Source organism: Sander vitreus, chromosome 5 (genome assembly GCF_031162955.1).
Source record: "Sander vitreus isolate 19-12246 chromosome 5, sanVit1, whole genome shotgun sequence".
Lineage (NCBI taxonomy): Eukaryota > Metazoa > Chordata > Actinopteri > Perciformes > Percidae > Sander > Sander vitreus.
This window is the reverse complement of record NC_135859.1, coordinates 6524857-6542659: the sequence shown is the minus strand read 5'-3', so window position 1 is coordinate 6542659 and position 17803 is coordinate 6524857. Positions and strand designations below refer to the sequence as shown.

The following is a 17803-nucleotide window of genomic DNA, read 5'->3' as shown; positions in this document are numbered from 1 at the left end:
TTTCTCCTTACCTTCCTCAGTAGTTTGAGCACGTTGGTTGCCTGCTCTATCCTGTGGTCCCGCAGCAGCTTCTGGATCTCTTTGATCCACGCCACTCGCCTCACGTACGGGCTGTGGTTGGTCCTCCGCAGCATCCCGGGCAGTTTGTCCGATTTCAGCATCAGCGCAAACAGAAAGTCCCCTCCGCCTCGGCTGCCCCTGCACTCGCTCTCTCCGGTGCTATCTAGAAGCTTGCGTCGCTTTTTGGAGAAATTCTCATTGTCCAAGCTGCTCTGCCTGCTCAGTCTGGAACCCATGGTGTTGTTGTTTTTCTACAGACGCAGGCGGCGTTTATGTTGTAGCGCAGACAATATTACAAAGCGGACAAACCCATGATCCGTTTTTCAGATGCTCCTGATCAGTGGATGGTAGAAAACAGCGCCGTGCTGTCTGGCGCTGCGTAGCTGTCTGGATCCGGTGCACAACCACACACACACTTTCCCTCGACAGGCTGATTTATGACCACTCTAACGTGCACGTTGCTATTTAGATTTTTATTTTTTTAGAAAAAAAAATGTTTTCCTTCACCGCCGGCTACGTGCGCCTGGCTCGGATGATGAGGATGCTCCGACTGCTTCATCTTCCGGCCCGTCTCGGCTTTACGCTGCTGTTTAGGTTGGAACAACGTGGAGCGTCCGACCAATCGCTGCATCCGGTTCCCGTTACGCGTCTCTCCTCCCAGGCTTAAATTCCCCTCTGCAACACGAAAGAATAAAAGATGCGATGTCAGTGTTGTTTTAGGCCAGTGGCTCCCAAACTTTTTCACGTCAAGGACCCCTAAACTGACACACATTAGACCACGGTCCCCCTTTTAATAATATTTTTGTCCCAGGGTCCCCCTTCTGATAGGATTTTTGCTTTTAGATGTTTTATTACAGAGTGTATGAAACCCATGACCAAAAAGAGTCATACATTCTCAGTTATTGTGTTACTTATGGATGGAATCTGAAGAAAAAAAAAGAAAAAAGTTCATTTCTTTTTTGTGATTAACAATTTTTATTTATAACAACATACAAAACATACAACTCGCAACATGAACATCCCCCCACTCACCCAGACAAAAATCAAGAAAAGATGACACAGCAACTACAATATTCAAGACCATACAACAAAATAGTAACAAAATAGACAATAAACCATAAACCAAGTAAACATATGTATACATAATAACACCATAAGCCCATCATACACTTCTCTCCCCAGCACAAAGCTTCTTAGGAGCCCTCCAGAAAGCTCAGGTACTTTCCCCATTTTCTAGTATAGACATCCAACCTGGAAAACCGTTTGTATGACATCTTTCCAAACGCCGCCACCCTTAGCCATCTCACAAGCCCACTCCTGGATTGACGGCACCCCTTCATTCCTCCATCCTCTTAAAAGAATCTGTCTGGCTACCATTAAACTAGTCTGGAGGACCCAGCTTCTTACGTATGTGCTTATCCATCCCATTTAGGATTGACCCATCTCCCAGAACAAATAACCCTGGGCTGAATGGAACCTGGTCTCATAATCATCACTGTAATTATTATTCTTGTATTTTATACCGGTCTTATTCTATTTGAGCTGCTTTTATTTTCTCTTTAATTGGTTTTAACTGCTCTTTAGTGTTTTATGTATAATTATGTATCTATAATTCCCTTGATTCTGAAATGTGCTATATAAATAAAGCTGCCTCGCCTTATAGTGAAAATTAATTATTCCCCTCTTTTCTGCGGACCCCTGGAACCCCTTGTGTTGACTTCGGGTCACATTGACCCGTTTTTAATTTTTGTTTTATATCAGAAAAAACGGGACGTAGAAATAAGCGCTGAAAATGTGTAGAAGAAAAATTTTACAATTTAAAACGTTGGAAAAAGCTAAAAGGTACTGTGAAAAAAAGGCGTCAAAAACGTCGAAAAAAAAGGTTGACAGGAAGACAACACAAGGGTTAAGGACCCCTGGGGGTCCCCGGCCCACACATTGGGAACCACTGTTTTAGGCAACCATGCGACCATGTCCAATGCACAACCTGATAACCCATGCTGAAGTCCTCCAAGTGACTAGACATGAAAACGCTCAGCTTGTGTTTGAGTCCTGAGGGGTAGCCCATGTTTCCTATCCTTCAGATGAACTGAAAATTGGTCTTTTTTCCCCCAGTTGTCTAAATATGTGCTTTGCCATTGGCCCTGTAAAAATATGAATTTGTCTTTTGGTATGCATGCTGTCAGTCAGCCACTGCACGAGTCGCCAAATCCTGTTTGCACCGGTCACAACCCGACTCAGTCATTGTCATTCTTTGAACGACATCCATGTCTCGGAGTGTGTTTCTGTCATATGAATCGGTATCGTGCTCTAGGGACCCTAAAGGGTCATTGATGGGGAGGGAGGGGGGGCATTAGTATTGTTATGCATCCTGCACAAGAGACAGCTCTCAGTTCAGATATTTCACAGCAGCCTCCACACCTGCACTTTCGGAAATTAAATATTATCGTAAACATAAACATAGCTTTTCTTCTTCATGGGATTCAGTCTCATCAAACAGAGGGTTGTGATTGTGATGCAGCGCGTTTCTATTTGTAGGTCCCATCATTGTGGCCTTAAGGACTTTGATCCTGATTTGACCTTATTTTCTGCTATGATTCAGGCGTCCACTTGTTTAGTGGAGCAGGGCGGTTGATGCTCTCTAACAAATATTTCCCCTGGTTGCACGATATCCTCCCTGGACCCGGGCCTGCTGCTGCATATTTTCCTAGATGTTGGAATTATGATTGCCTGGCCCCTTCATTTAATCTATCAGCCCGATGCTACTAATTTGTTTTGTCAGTGCTTTGACTCTCCAGGCAATGCTGATCAAGTAACTCATTTTTACAACAAATGCTATAGACATAACTGTATAAGTGTACTATACAACAAAACAATCAAAAGATGAAAAACAAATTAAATAATTGTACAAATAAAACAATCATGCAGAGCAACTGGAAGCAGCAAAGCATTGATAAAATGATGGTGTCCCCATAGTTTAGGGGTTAAGACGCTGACCAAGAACCGCCAACGTCCCTGATTCGAGTCTGGTCAGGGACCTTTGTTGCATCTCTCTCCCTCATTTTCCGTCACCTCTCGACCATCGACTATCAAATGAAGACAAAAATGTCCCCAAAATACTTGGAAAAAAAAAAATCTGATCATAATTTATATGATGTCCAATTTTATTTAAAGGGTTCACAAGCAAAAAAGTTTGGGAACATGTAGTCTATATATATATATATATATACACTTCTGGGGTTGTTCCGGTGCTGCTGGATGTCCGTTACCCTCCGCTTTCTTTGTGTTGTAATTTTAAACTCCGGTGGATTTGTGAGGACTGTGGTTAACTGCTCCTCAGATCTCTGCAGGGTAAATCCAGACAGCTAGCTAGACTATCTGTCCAATCTGAGTTTTCTGTTGCACGACTAAAACAACTTTTGAACGTACACATGTTCCACCAAAACAAGTTCCTTCTCGAGGCCATTTTTTTTTTTTTGCAGTGGCACTGTGGCTCCATCTGGCGCTTAGCACCACCCAAGACGTTTGTGATTGGTTTAAGAAATGGCAATAAACCAGAGCACGTTTCCCCCCCCCATCCCGGAATGCTGTGTGGACTAGCCAGACCTAATGCGAGACTAGGGAACATGGGATAGAAAACGTTTTTCTTTCACCGTCCAGCCATCCACGCAATACATCGAAAAACACATTCGTCCATCACTGCGTAGAAAGAAGAAGCTGCATTTCCAACTCATAGTCGCAGCACACGCAACAGAGTCTGTCTATGACTCCCTATCATTAAAGGACTGCAGCCACCGATAAAAACACATGACATCACCTCCATTCCCATTGAGGCCATCTCTCTGCTGTAAGTGTTTCTGCAGGCTGCGTTTCACCTGCCAACGAGGAACAACAGCAGTGCGTGATCTGATTTGTTGCAGAGTATAGAGGCGCAGACACACCTTCCCCTTTTATTATGTGAAAACAATTGGAGGGAGACGGCGGTGTGTGGGACTGTACCCCTCCCAGCAAAGTCAAAATGAAACGTATAGGCCTCTAGCTGAGGGATACAAATATGAACCAGCTCCAGCTGATATTTCATAAAACAGCACCCATGCAGTGTCAGTGACGTGTGCACAAAGGCTGGAGGGCTTTTGTGACCTGCAACAAACAGATATGTAATTGTCGTCTTCCGCTATAAATCAGCTCTATCCATTACATAAACTCCCTTCCTCGGGGCGGCTCTGAACCTGGGAGATCCAGAACAGGATAGTAGTGATTAGATTTGGACACAATCACAGCAGCAGTGGCAGCCCACAGCCTCCTTTGACAGTGCTTTATCAGTATGGCCCAGCAACAGGAGTGTGGCTGGACTAGCGGAGGTACCACAGAAGGGTATTTGCTGTTGAGAGGGTTCTGTCACCAGGACCTGTGCTGCTGGGCAAAGGCTCAGGCATCTCAATTGCTCCGAGGATGCCTGCAGAATAAGCCAAATAGACTGCGACACGGCTACTGAGCATGGCAACGCTGCCGCCTGAGCCAGTCACGCAGTCCAGGGATGAATGCTGCTGCTGGCATCTGTAAACAGATCACTCTCTCACTTTCACTTAGCCTGGAGGATTGATATCAGAGCCAAATGGAAAGTTATAGAGGACTAGAAAAAAAACCTCAAGAGTTTCTCTTCAAAGTGAGGAAAGGGAGGCATCCATCATTTGAAAAAGTGACATCTAGTTTAAAAAACATTTTTTATTGAACGTGCAAGAATTTCAAACCTTTTTGCTTCGGTGCTAATGTTCCCAAGAGGTCAAACATAAATTGGTTACAGAAGAAAGCTTTCGTTACCCTTCCTGTTCACATCTCCATCTATGTACATTTCTCTCTTGTTGTCCATTTTTGTCTGTAAACTTTCAAAAACATGTCCAAATGAAGCACATGCTTATTATCTAGTATGACACATGTGTTAATATGACACATCATGTTCACAGCATCACCAATGAGTAAAGCTGGTCATTGTAAACACCTTGTCATTACTGCTGACACACACTCAGGCAGCCAACCCCCTTCTTCTCTCCTCATTTTGTCCAATATTTTCCATCTATCTGTGCAAATACACCACAGGTGCGTGAACCTTCTGCTCTCCCTTTCACAGAAAGAAAATATGATGCGCCTTTTTTCCCCCATTGTTATTCATGTAAAGGTTTGGCTACCACTCTGAAAATGATAGGTGCTGTTTGGAGCAGAGGACACTCTTGTTTCTGAGCTGAAGGATTGTGTCTGACTGTGAGGTGTTGATTTTCCCCGGTGCAGGAAAATGGTTGGGAAGTCCCTGATTGCTGGTCTGGTGGTCCTTCTGGTGGCTGCAGTGAGCCTGTTCCTGGGGGTGTTCATGGGCTTGGGGAAGAAAAACATTCCTCCCCCCATGGACCACTTCTACTCAAAGGCTGCTGTGGCTGCCGATGCTGGAAAGTGTTCAGAAGTGGGGAGGTAAGAAGACTCTGATGCTCTCAGACTTGTGACATACAGTAGTATGCTAGTGTAATGCAAGTTTCTGCATGTGCATATGCGAGTGCCGGCTTCTACTAATTTGTCGTATTTTTGTGTTTTCAGGGACATTTTGAAGAAAAACGGTTCTGCCGTGGATGCTTCCATTGCTGCCTTGCTATGTGTCGGCCTTTTGAACGCTCACAGCATGGGCATCGGGGGAGGGCTCTTCTTTGTCATCTATGACGCTTCCACAGGTGAGTGTGCATCATTGGTTATAACTAGGGTGACCATATTTCCCGGAACTAAAACGGGGACACTTCGCGCGTGACCGTGGTGCTCGTGCACGCACACGCTTTTTAACGTGAACATGTGCCAGCCCAGGTCAGACATAGACACAGACAATTTTGCCAACAGCACACATAGGCCTACTGCTCAAAACATAATGGGATATCTCAGTTAATATTCATGAATTTTCTTGGTATGTAGCCTACATATCTAAGAAATAATATTAAAAGACATTGAGTGAGTTCCGTGTGGGACCAACTTTATTTTTCAGAATTAAAGCATTCTTTTGGAAAATGCACCCACTGAACTTGTGAAAACCTTTGTGAAAAGGTATTTATCATTGCATGGCACTAAACAAATTATTTGGAACTGCTGCCACAGGCTTGAACTAAAGTTATGGTAACACTTTACGGTAAGGGTACATGAATTATGAATTCATGCATGAATTAATTCATGATTTGTGCATTACTTCATTCCTTTATATCTTATGAATCATCAGGAGTTGACATGAGTTCATAGCCTCTCATTCATGACCTCATGCATGAACAACACATCAACTAAAGCATTAGGTAAGGTGGGTACATCATTATGCACAAGTTGTGTTCAAATCAGAATTTGCGCAGTGATGACCACATTTTTTTGCAGAAAAATAAATAATCATGATCAATGCTTTCGTTGTGTTGTTCATGTATGAACAATGACTATGAACATGTCAATTCCTGATGATTCATGGGATATTAAGGAATGCAGTAACACATGAATCATTAATTACATAATGCATAATAATACATAGGCCTACATCAATTAATTCATGCATGAATTCATGATAATTCACGTACCCTTACCGTAAAGTGTTATTCTAACCAACAACACACACGCACACACACAAATGTAATCTCATTTGATAAAGCAGACAGCTTCCCTATCGGAAATATTCATTCCGTATACAGTATTTGTTAGAGGAAGGGAATTTGCTCAAGAATCAATTTGTTGGCTGAAAGCCTACTGTGAAATTGTGCACAGGTGTCAGAAAAATTGGCCCGTGTGACGAGTAGCGTCTTTAACGTGGGAATGGTCATGCGGTTCCTCTCGTCAGTCCATGTGTTGTTCATGAGCGAAAAGATCCGTTCAACGGTGGCATTTGTGCCCGGTAGACACATGGCGAACTGACAAAGGAGACCTACATTTTTGAGCGGAATCTCCCTGCTTTTGAAATGCGAGGACATTTCCAACGCTCGTCCGCTGACTTTCCAGCGGACCTGGAGGGACTGGTTAAAACGAGACAGATAAGAAGAGGCATTGTTGATGCAATGTTAACAAATACACATTGTAAAGCTGGCTGACGCAGACCGCTACGATTGACTGACACACACACACACACACACACACACACACACACACACACACACACACATTGTTAAAATCATACGCTGGACGCTTTATTAGTCTTTCTACATGGGTTTAGTTAATGATCGGGCTATAATAAGACCACGTCGGCTATGTAATCGCTGACAACCGGGACAATTTCATAGTGGTTGGTGTAAACCGGGACATTTTAGCATCGGGACTCGGGACACGCAACTCAGAATCGGGACTGTCCCGGTCAAATCGGGACTGTCCCGGTCAAACCGGGACGTCTGGTCACCCTAGTTATAACTTCTCAACAAAAGCAAAAAACACAAGTAGCAATCTGACCTTATTTTATGCTCAATAGGGAAGGTGGAAACCATCGATGCGAGGGAGACGGCGCCGATGAACGCCACTGAAGATATGTTTGGCAACAATACCAAGCTTTCTCGTACAGGTAGGCTATTAGCCTCGAGCTGTTGGAGTATTTCCCAGGTCGAGTCGAGTTTGGCAATTTGGCTGTAGCCATCTTGGTATTTTTAAACCGGATGTGGCGATTTTTGGGCAAGAGGGTGATGCGGGGGGGGATGACGTGGCCAAGCCAGTGTTGGTTATGATTGCAAAGGCGCTGTGCTAAGCGAAACGCTAAAGAGGGAAAGTTGCCAATTTTCAACCCTTCTGAAGCGAGTCATCCGGCGGGTTAACACGGACCTCCGGGTATTGGCGCCATTCATCTGAATGTACGACAGTACACAGTAAATCGGCAAACCTTTCCTTAAGTTAACAGCTAACGCTAGCGGTAGCTATCTAGTCTGGTTGGCAAAGCGCTGAACATGACATTTTTAGGCGACAAAAACTGAACTTTGACGAAGTGAAAACACACAGTGATAGAGTCAAAGTTTGAGATAAAAAAACACACCCAAAAACAAGTTCACATCTATTTGAATGTACATAGTGCCATGGTTAGCAATGCTAAGCCTCTGTCCTGATTGACAGGTCGGCGTGTAGCTTCATCGTCAAATTTAAAATAAATGGGACCATAATTTTCTAAATGAACATCATTAGTGATTGAGACCATAAACTCATTATGAAAATGTTTGAGGTAATAAATCAAGTGATAACTGGGGTCATTTTTAATAGGTTTCTATAAAAACAGACTTCTTTTTGCAACCAGTGGAGTCGCCCCCTGCTGGAAATTGGATAGAATGCAGGTTTAAGGCACTTCTGCATTGACTTCATTATCAGACCCCGGAGCTTCCATCCATTAATATTTTTACAGTCTATACTCAGTGCAGATCTGACTATTGCAGCTACTATAACTCGACTGTAATGTTGTATCAAGAGCTGGAGAGGAATTTAGAGATGATAAATGTTCTCGTCTCAAATCTATCCATCCAGGATCTCTGAAGTGTTTCATCATCCTTACCGACCTTGCTATATCTTCCCCTGCCCCTGCTGCTGGTTACATAAACATAAAATAACTGTATGTACTGAACACTGTAGCATCTATAGAAGTCGCACAGTGTTTTCTTAGTGTGCTGGTCCTCCAGTCAGACAGTGGACAGAGAGAAAGAGCTTCATAATAGTGGTACTGCTGTTTCTACATGACAGGTGGATTGTCCATAGCCATTCCCGGGGAGATCCGCGGTTACGAGATGGCCCACAAGAGGCATGGCAGGCTGCCATGGAAAGACCTGTTTGAGCCCAGCATCGCCTTGGCTCGAAATGGATTTCCTATAGGAAAAGCTTTGGCTCATGCCATCTTCAAGAGCAAAGATTCCATTCAAAGAGACGCCAACATGTGGTGAGGATGAACAATTAAAGGCAGAAAATACCAGCTGCTACTGGCTTCACTGACTCTGCTGCCTTTTTATAATTTTATGACTTGAATTTGGTATGACAATTTGTCCATTAATTTACAATGACAACTTAAAATGAATAGTTTGATATTTTGGGAAATACTCTTTTTCTCTTTCTTGCCAAGAGTTAGATGAGAAGATTAGATATGACGCTACAGCCAGGACATGGTTAGCTTAGAGTAGCATAGCATAGCATGCAGACTGGAAACGGGGACAAAGTACTTGCATGCATTTTTTTTTAAACTTTGGACAGAAGCAAGCTATCCTTTTCCCCCATTTCCAGTCTTCCATGGATGTATTACAAAAAGTGGATAGTGTACTCCCAGATGGCGGCCATTCATTTGAATGAAAATTGATTTTTGGGCCGCAAGGGGATGTTTTAGTTGCAGTACCGCGAGTGTCCACTGAAAGAAATTGGCAGCAAGGTTGACTGGAGATGCCGTATCTACATCTCTTAAAAGGACAAATCCGGCGCAAAATGAACCTAGGGGTTAATAACACGTGTACCGAGTTGACCGTTCTCTGTGATATGTTTTCATGCTAATCGAATGTGACCAGTTTTAGCTCAAACCGCTAATTAGCTTATAACGCTAGTCGTCAGGGCACGGATAAAGTAAAAAGAAATCGCTATTTCTATACCACTAACAAGGCTCAAGGGTTAGGGTTACCGTTCGCGTATACAGGCAGGCGCCATCTTGGGAAAACAGTTAGGATCAGTCAAACGCCGTGCTTGAGCTATGTTACTGGTTACTGGTTACACGGCGTTCGTCGTTTGACTGATCGTGACTGTTTTCCCAAGATGGCGCCCGCCTGTACTACTTTTTAATAAACTGTCTGTACACTTACAAAGTTCTCAATGCTTCGGTTTACATGTAGGGACCCTCATTACGCTACCGTGGAAGTGTGGTGCCATTTTGAGCCTTGTTAGTGGTATAGAAATAGCGATTTCTTTTTACTTTATCCGTGCCCCGACGACTAGCGTTATAAGCTTATTAGCGGTTTGCGCTAAAACTGGTCACATTTGATTAGCATGAAAACACATCCCAGAGAACGGTTGACTCGGTACACGTGTTATTAACCCCTAGGTTCATTTTGCGCCGGATTTCTCCTTTAATATATCCACAGGGGGCGCTAAAGCAGGACATTTTCAAATCTACTGGTAATGCCTTTAATTTTCTACAGACTTAAACACTTCTACAATTTAACTGGTTTACTTATTTTTCTTTTATCATCTTCCAGTGAGGTGTTTTGTGATTCTCAAAAAAAAATACTGAAGGAAAACGATATTGTTAAATTTCCAAAGCTGGCCGACACGTACCAAAGGATAGCAGAGGAGGGGCCTGATGTGTTTTATAACGGGTCGATGGCACGGAGCATCGTCAAGGACATCCAGGCTGCAGGTCTTATGTTGTTTTCTTCTTCATTGTCGTCTTTAGAGATAGTGAATAGAACCAAACTTCCCATTATAGAACCCAAACTAGTTATTCATTCTTATAAGATTTTATGGAAATAGCACAATGACAATCATTCATTTGAGCATTATTCCTCATTTTAAATTCACACTTCTGTGCTGGTTCCAGGCGGCATTATCACCCTGGATGATTTGTTGGAGTACCAACCTGTGCTGAATGAGAACCCTTTGAAGCTGAACCTCGGGGAATACACCATGCACGTCCCAGACGCCCCCTCCAGTGGCCCTGTGCTGGCACTCATACTCAACATAGTGGATGGTGAGCAGCCTGGCCAAGTGCATGTGCAGCCATGCAGAAGAAAGGGTGTCAGGTTTCCCCAGGTCGTCCCTGGAATATTTCTCCGCCTGTTCTGGAAGCAGAAAACAGAGCTGCGACTCAGTTCTGCTTGCCAAATTTAATTCACCATCAACCCCCCCCATCTGTTCAGGCAGAGATCTTTAGTCATGCATTAAATAAAAAGTGGCATCATTAATTCCAAATGAGGGATAAGATGTATTGTGTTCATAAATGAAACTGGAGGAACACAATCCCATGTTCATATTGCTAAAAGGGTTTGTGTTATTTGAATTGAGATTTCACAGTGACCTACCACTGACTGAAATGGGTTTTTAGCAACAATCATGGAGAAGAATCATTACCCGATTAGGCCGAAAAATATGATTCTTCATGTGCTGCAGACATGTCTTTCCTGTGATTATTTTGCAGGGTACAACTTCACAGACACAAGCGTGTCTACGGCAGAGAAAAAGACTCTGACGTACCATCGGATCCTAGAGGCTTTTCGTTTTGCCTATGCCAAGAGGAGCAGACTCGGGGACCCACGATATCTCAATATTACTGATGTAAGCCTTAATGTTATTATTATTACACGTCCGAGCTTTATTTCGGAGCTTTCTAGCTTCACTGTACCCAGTATGATCACAGCCGTCGCCTGCTATCTACTGTGCAGTTTTATACATAATTTTTCTCTGTCATAATTTATCCAACATTCATATTTTTAATACCTGATTCATTATGCCTTTTCTTTAGCTGTGTAAAATATTTTGTACTACTTTCTATTTTAAATGAATGTCTTACACTAGGATAGCTGATACCTGATATTTTTGTTTTTTTTGGCTCCTCCTGCACATTTCAGTTAGTTTTATTTTCTATTTTTCACTATATACTGTATGTATCTTGTTCCCCTTTTGACGGATCTATTATGTATTTTCTCATGTGCAGTAAAAATCTAATCTAATGACAAACTGTCAGGATCGTCTGCTCTGACTGACTTGTTCTGCTCTCCTCAGCTCCTCCTAAACATGACCTCAGACTACTTTGCTGATGGCATCAGGAGTAAAATTACAGACGACACCACCCACCCAGACAGCTACTACGAGCCAGACTACTTTGTCCCAGACAACCACGGGACGGCTCACCTGTCGGTCATAGCTGAGGACGGAAGCGCTGTGGCGGCCACCAGCACCATCAATCTATAGTAACAAGTTGAAAAATAGACTTTCCTTCAGAATAAAACATTTTCCTGAATCTGCCTGTCAGAAAGAAAACAGTTTTGCTGATGATCATCTGTGACTTTGTATCAATCTCTGATTTAAAAAGCTGATGTTTCATTTCCCCAGCTTTGGTTCGAAAGTCATGTCTCGATCGACTGGAATCATTTTCAACGATGAAATGGACGACTTCAGCTCTCCGTACATGACCAACGGCTTTGGAATCCCTCCTTCACCCAACAATTTCATTCAACCAGGTGTGGCTGGACTGATTTATCACACTTGTGTTACTCCAACCCCCAGTTTAGGTTATGCCTTTTGGACACACGTCTGTGTTGATGATTGCTTTTCTGAATTAAACCCCTTGCTTCCCCAATCACAAAGAGGATGACCCTTCCTCTAGTGAGGCTGATGCTGAGGTTATCTTCACTTGTTCTTGCATTTGTCTACATCAGGAACTTTTAAAGCAACTAGTGCAGTGCCCATTGAAAATGTGCCTGTCCCGTTATGAGAGCTAATCAGTACCTATCTGCGCTCATCAACCACCAGAACCGGACTTTGTGTGTGTGTGTGCAGAGAGAGAGAGAGAGAGAGAGAGAGAGAGAGAGAGATATGTCTTGTGTCGTATGATCGTTAACGAATTTAACATTTTGGCAGAGGTGTTAATTTCCATACAGGTTTAGTGGCTTGACGGTTAGCGGTGAAGTAGGGGATTTGATTCACGTGGGTATTTTGGCGACGGTAATGTTATTAGTTAGCAGTATACTTAATTAACCCGGGGTGAGTCTGATGAAAAGTGCCGTGTCGGCCCGGTTCAGCTCTGACATTTTCTCGCATTGCACAGCGCTGTAAAGGAATAATCTCCGAGATTACTTTATATTCTGCCTCTAGTTAGAAGTGGTGAATGTAGGCTTACAGCTCACAGCAACTTAATACTATATAGTGTCTGGCTTTTGTTTGATATTTAGTGTTGGCAAATGGCTTTTTGTTGAGTTTCCTCTTAGCGAAACAATAGACAAGGAAAAGCGTAGCGCCTTTTCTTCGCCAACCTTATTGTTCCTTCCAGCTATCCGCTTGTGCTCCAGGAAAGTGAAGAAACGTTAGTTTGGTATATCCAGCAATAATGTAGCTAACGTTGGAAGCAGGAAAAGAGTCAAAGGCGGTAACGCCCCGCGCTGGTGTAAACATGGATGTATTAAGGTAGTAAAGCGTTCTGCACGTCTGCGTGTAGCGTGTAGCGTGCAGGTTACCTTCCCCACCAAACACGGATAACGATGTGACTCAAAAACAGTGTCTGGTAGCCTGCCTATAAGTGGCATCACGCTCTGTCTGCCACTTGTTGTCTGTAGCTGGTTGTGCTTTGCATGTGTGGGATTCTGAAACACCCTTAAATTCGGGAATTGTCGTTTGTTTATTCAACGTCAAAGACAGTCCAAAGTAGTGGTACTTTGCACATTTTTGTGGGTCTGAGGTGTATGTCACATTTTAGCTGCCAAAGTGCTCACTCAGTGTGCAGTGTGAGAGGGGGTGTGGCCAGCGGCAAAAGCCAAGTGTGCTTCTTTTACTGATATATATTTAACGATATCTTTTGCATTTCTAATCCAGACAACGTCATACTTGACACTGCACTTACTCGTGCCCGTAGCAAGACACCTTTGACACAAGTTTGAACACACACACACACACACACACACACACACACACACACACACACACGTTCCTGCAATTTATAGATAGATAAGCTAATTTCCAATCCCCCACTTTGGCTCACTGCTGTTCTCTGTTTACATTTTAAATATGTGTCAAATTAACACCTTTTGGCTGTTAAAACGCTGCATATGGACCATTGAAGCACAAGGTAAAAAGTACACATTTATCCTTTAAGAAGTCATAGCCACATTCTGTTTATGTGTTACAGGCAAGAGGCCGCTGTCTTCCATGTGTCCTACTATCATCTTTGACAAAGACAACAAAGTGAAAATGGTTGTAGGAGCGTCCGGGGGCACAAAAATCACCACAGCCACTGCCTTAGTAAGTCTGATTCATCCACACGCATCCTGTCCATCCAGCTGACACACACAGACACACACACACACACACACACACACACAGTTATTTAAAGTATTTTTCTTTTCTGGCTGAAACAGGTCATCCTAAACTCCTTGTTCTTCAACTATGACCTAAAGAAAGCTGTGACCGAGCCGCGGGTTCACAATCAGCTCAACCCAAATATGACAGTAGTGGAGCAGGGCTTTGAAAAGGTGGGTCACACATGGAGACGTAGGACGCAAAACAACATCTGAAATATATGAAATGGCTAAACGGCTGTTAAAGAGTCACTACGTACTAATTTGACTACAAACTTACAGTATTTTTCAAAGCGTACCATGTGTTTTTGACTGATTTCCGAACAAACAGGCAACCATTGATGTCAGTATGAAAATCAACTTGCAAAGACTTGAAACATGGAAGACGAAGAAAGACATACCTTAACTTTAGTAATATATTCACTTGTTAGGTATGCATTTGCCTTTTGTCTAAGATTGTATTTAAGCATCTAGATGCACCAACAAAGAACAAACAGTCCCAGCTCTCATCTGCATTATCACAGGATGATAACGTCATTTCGAATAAAAAAACTAGAATTACTGCCTCGCAGTTATATGCCTCCGCCCACCAGTCAAGTTGCAGTTAACATCCATGTCTGTCCAGACTCATACAATATATGTAAGTGAAGACTTTGAAGGAATTGAATAAAAGGTATTAAGTGTATTTTTGGGCAAAACATGGATGCTTAACACACATCTTCAACCTGGCAGCACAGATGATCTATACATAAACATTTTCAAGGTTGGCGCCCAAGATTATTGTCACCAATTCATTCTTGACTAAATGTGAAATATGGTCATAATGTCCCCTTTTGATCTGGAGTCATGGCGTTGAATAATGGCCAGAAAAGTGTTTTTGCAGAACAGTATGATGTCACAGTCAAGTTGATCTTTTGGATATAAAATGTCATCACTTAATCATTTTATCCTATCAGACATTTGCATGACATGTCATAATTAGCATAGGAATTCTTGAGTTATGGTACAGTGATCCTGACCTTGGACCCCCAAAATCTAATCAGTTCACTCTTGAGTCCAAGTAGACATATGTGCCAAATTTGAAGAAATTCCCTCCAGGGGGTCCTGAGATATCGCTTTCACAAGAATGGGACAGACGAACAAACCCAAAAACGTACTGCCTCCGGCCATGGCTGTCGCCAATGGGGAGGCATAACAAAATGTAAACAAAACTGCGACTCCATTTAGGCCTAGCTGTTGTTTAAGCTAAATGCTAAAGTCAGTATGCTAACATGCTCAACAACAATGTTAACCTGCTTATGCTAACCAGGTATAATGTTAACCATGTTCACCTTCTTAGAGTGTTAGCATGCTAACAAGTAACAAGCTAACAAGAATGGCATATACACGTTAGTATAAATCCAACTTGGTTTCTTGGCAGGACCCGCCCTGTGTAGCAGCCTGATTGGTTGAGGTTAGGCACTGACCTCCAGTGGTTAATGTCAGGATAGCCCATTGGTCAGGGGATATGACCTGAACATTTCAGGTTCCGGTACCTGATGAGAGCATCGACGCCTGACCAATCCTAGCGCTTGAATGCTATGCAGGGTGGGTCTTGCTAAGAAAGAAAGGGGGATTCATAATAATGTGGCACTGAGCTTGGCCGGTTAGGGTCAGGATAGCCCATTGGTCAGGGGATAGGACCTGAATAGATTGGGATTCCGGTATGGACTAAGTTATCTTTATGTTCGCTGTAGTGTCCCAGGCGTGAGAGCCAAAATTGACGCAATTACGTATTTTGCGCCAAGCACGAAGGCTCTGCAAATTGTCAGTCATCATTTCAAACTCGACCCATGAGATAAATGCCTACGATTGGCCCGGACAGGGTCTGGCCGGCTTGAAGTGGGGATTCAAACATGAGCTCACAGATTTTACTGGTTCCCAGGCTAGGGGGACATGAATGTCCGCCGGTCTTTTCGCCGATTTCCGTTTCCTTCCGCTTTCCTTTTTGTTGGAATTTTAAACTCTGGTAGATTTATGAGGACTATGGTTAACTGCTTCTCAGATCTCTGCATAGTAAATTGAGACAGCTAGCTGGACTAGCAGTCCAATTGGAGTTTTCTCTTGTACAACTATTTTGCAGCGGCACCGTGACGATTGTGATTGGTTTAACGGAATTCCAATAAACCAGAGCACGTTTTTCTCCCATCCCCGAATGCTGTGTGGAGTAGCCAGAACCTCCTCTGCTCCGCAGCGTGTGGATGGTCTGGCAAAGCGAGACTACAAATCTCATGACGTCCCATCCAATAGTTGTGAACATTATTTCACTAAAAAACACAAATGTCCACCTTAAGTGGGCGCTAGACGAAAAGCAAGATCACCAAAGTCATTAGGATTCATCCTCTGGGCACCGTGACGGTCTGTACAATGACAATAAATAAAAGGTGACCGAGTGTTTTCTTTGATAGATTACCCATCTCGACCAAGTTTCAGATTCATGCAAGTTGATTTTCATAGTGTGCTGGCTGCCAGAAAGGTAGTAAATAATTTGGCGTACATTAGAAAACAATCAGAAATGTTAACATTACACAATACATAATTAATGACTATAATTTATTGACCTCTATCATGGACCAGTAACACCTTAACCTGCTGCAAAAGACTCTGTGTGTTTGTGTTTGTGTAATGATGATACCATGGCAGAGTGTTGTGGATGGTCTGGTCCAGAAGAACCATGTAACACAGCTGCTGCCAACTCCAGACTCCGTGGTCCAAGCGGTGGTGCGGCAGGGAGAGCGTCTCTGTGCCGAGTCCGACCCCAGGAAAGGAGGCTATCCAGCCGGGTACTGACCGTGACTTCAGGGCCTTCTGTGCTCCTCTCAGTCTGGACAGTCTCCTCAAAGACACTCGGGAAGAGCAACAATACAAAGGTGCCTGCACTGAAGACTCAAAGCAGTGTTTAAGCTATGGAGACACAGCCACCACTTAACGTTCACTCAAACATGGAAAAGGACTCCATTCCAAAACCTCTTTTACTCAAACTCAATTATTCAGCATTTCATTTCATTTTTTCTAACCCTAACCCTTATATTTTTGAGTTTTGAAGTAAAATAAGAGGTTGCACCTAGTTTGATTCCTGTATCATCACTACTGGGCATGTTTTGGGGAAGCCCAAAACACCATCTGCTTTATATAATAAACCTGTCATATATATATGACAGTATCCAACATATTAAAAACAACCAAGTAAGTACCAATAATTAGGCAAAGGATAAGGTTTCATCACTATGTATTTTTTAGGTAAGAATCTGAGTTGGCTGTAGGTTGTCCATGTACTATTTTCATTTATTTTATTGTCTAAGGAAAAAGCTATTGTGAATAATTGGACAATTTGTCTGAGAATGAGGGAGGGGGGGGTTGTTATCATGTCAAACTGGTGAAAAACCATCAATTTAAAAACTAGACCTATACCAATTAAAAATAAGGACACCTGTTTTATACCACAATCGTTCTCCTGGTGTAAGTTGATCCTGAAGCGAACATTATTAAGAGGAAACTGACCGTGTTGTTTTCTACCGTGACTCTATATAGTGAAAACTATTACTTTAGAATTGTAAATGTTTAATATCGAGTAGAGGTTAGGTGAATGTATAGTGTATTTTGAAAAATACATTTGCAGATATATTTTTCTAAACATGCATTGTTCTTATGCCATGTTTGTTGCCATGCTTGTTATTAAACATTTTGAACAAAGATGTTAT

At 42.8% G+C, this 17803-nt stretch overlaps 2 protein-coding genes across 3 annotated transcripts in view; one reads left to right on the top strand and one right to left on the bottom strand.

Annotated features, from left to right (window-relative positions):
* The window catches only part of lrrc75ba (leucine rich repeat containing 75Ba), a 23702-nt gene extending 12977 nt beyond the window's left edge, over window positions 1-10725 (bottom strand). Inside the window, exons 1-3 of one of the 2 annotated variants that reach the window (XM_078250233.1) lie at window positions 10634-10722; window positions 10333-10444; window positions 12-735 (exon numbers count right to left, since the gene is read on the bottom strand). In XM_078250233.1, coding sequence (XP_078106359.1) covers window positions 12-296 — 285 coding nt within the window. In that variant the 5' untranslated portion in view covers window positions 297-735; window positions 10333-10444; window positions 10634-10722. Of the gene's footprint in view, window positions 1-11; window positions 736-10332; window positions 10445-10633 lie in introns of both variants that reach the window. The other variant, XM_078250234.1, reaches the window with a different exon arrangement.
* On the top strand, window positions 5333-17803 carry ggt1a (gamma-glutamyltransferase 1a). The gene is made up of 12 exons (XM_078250235.1): window positions 5333-5523; window positions 5647-5777; window positions 7523-7612; window positions 8767-8959; window positions 10254-10414; window positions 10595-10744; window positions 11192-11328; window positions 11776-11963; window positions 12106-12233; window positions 13895-14007; window positions 14124-14237; window positions 16746-17803. Exons 1-12 carry the CDS (start codon window positions 5351-5353, stop codon window positions 16890-16892), a joined length of 1725 nt encoding a protein of 574 aa, XP_078106361.1. The 5' UTR covers window positions 5333-5350; the 3' UTR covers window positions 16893-17803.